We start from the raw sequence: 1,534 nt of genomic DNA on the forward strand, positions 1-1,534 counted from the left end.
ATGTGTGTGTGTGTTGGTTAATTATTTCTTAAATTGCAGAAAAAAGAAACGTCAAAGGTTCTTTGTTAGAAAGTATTATAGACTTGCAGCACGGATCAGTGTTGAAAAGATTCGAAACAATAGTGGATGTTCTTATTTGTTAATATCATGGAAATTACTAGCTTAATATGGAAATCATGTTCAAGAAAAATAAATAAATTTTACTATCTTCTTTTCCCTCTTTCGGCTTTCTGTCTGAAGGATTTCATATATTATCACCATAAATGTTTCTCTTTCTTCTCTTATATTTTCCCTAATATCACTGAGGCAACTCGGTGACCTGATTTGAACAACAGAAAATAGTAATGCATTGTATTTCAATCTGTGATTATTTTTAATCATCAATTTTCACAAGATATTGATTTTCAGCAAACAAATGTGGCTGTTAGCTGTAATGTGTCTCGCCAGCGCAAACTTTGATCTTATAGGCATGCCTCACAGACCCACGGGAAAATTGTTGCAAGACACCGTCCAACTAAAGGAACTGGGAAGTCCGCCTGCTTTGGACACCGTGTCCAGCGAAGAGGGAACTCAGCGGTCATCATCCCAGTCTCAGTCAACGAACCACTATCCAGGTGGTCAGTCTGTGTATAGCCATCGGCCAGGTAGAGATGTGAGCTTGGCTTTATATTGGTGCAATTTAAAATATATATACACGTGTAGCAAAGTAACAGAAAGTTGGAAATACAATGACACTCTCTGGTAAAAGAGTATAATTCCTTGTTTTGTTAAATAACGTAACATCAGACAAGAGCAAGATGCTAACTGGTAAGTATCCTATACACTGAGTGGTCACAAGTAAATAGACACCTAATTTTTCATCATTTAACTGATTTATGCCAACTAATTTGTGTTCACAGAGCACTATATAAATGAAAATGGTCCGCACACTAATTATCTTGTGCTACAACATGCCTAGAACTCAAGGTTCTCTCGAATTGTCAGATTTTGTTAGAGGAAGAATAGTTGGTCAAGCAGATGGTGGAATAGGTCAGCGGCAAATTTCTCAGAATTTGGGAATTCCGCTTTCGACAGTCAACAGAATCATCGGGCAGTTCAGGAAACACGGCAAGGAAACAACTGAGCAGCGTCCGGGTCGTCCTGGTCCATCGGAGTAGACAAAAAGGGCTGTCAAGAGGAGCATCGAAATGGATCCCAGATTAACGACTGCAGAATTGGCCAAAGCTGGTGGGATGAGCCCGAAATCTGTTCAACGGATTCTCCACAGATTGGGTTATCGTTGCAGAGCAGCTAGACGGAAGCCCTTATTAAGACCTGCCAACATAGTCAGACGAAAGAAGTGGGCAAGTGATATGATGACAAAGCCTCTGGACTTTTGGAAGACCGTATTGTTCTCAGACGAATCAAGATTTGCTCAATTTTCGGACAGTGGAAGGATATGGGTCTGAAGAATGCCTCACCAAGAGTTTTGGCTCAACAGATTGCAGCCAACAGCATGGTGGTTTCAGCGTGATGGTTTGGGAAGCTGTTCGGG

General features: G+C 40.6%; 1 protein-coding gene across 1 annotated transcript in view; it reads left to right on the plus strand.

Annotated features, from left to right (window-relative positions):
• The window catches only part of LOC106463848 (Down syndrome cell adhesion molecule homolog), a 40,211-nt gene that overhangs the window by 31,685 nt on the left and 6,992 nt on the right, over positions 1 to 1,534 (plus strand). Inside the window, exon 12 of the mRNA XM_022391467.1 lies at positions 468 to 644. Coding sequence (XP_022247175.1) covers positions 468 to 644 — 177 coding nt within the window. The remainder of the gene's footprint in view (positions 1 to 467; positions 645 to 1,534) is intronic.

The sequence above is a fragment of the Limulus polyphemus genome, unplaced genomic scaffold (genome assembly GCF_000517525.1).
Source record: "Limulus polyphemus unplaced genomic scaffold, Limulus_polyphemus-2.1.2 Scaffold1500, whole genome shotgun sequence".
Classification (NCBI taxonomy): Eukaryota; Metazoa; Arthropoda; class Merostomata; order Xiphosura; family Limulidae; genus Limulus; species Limulus polyphemus.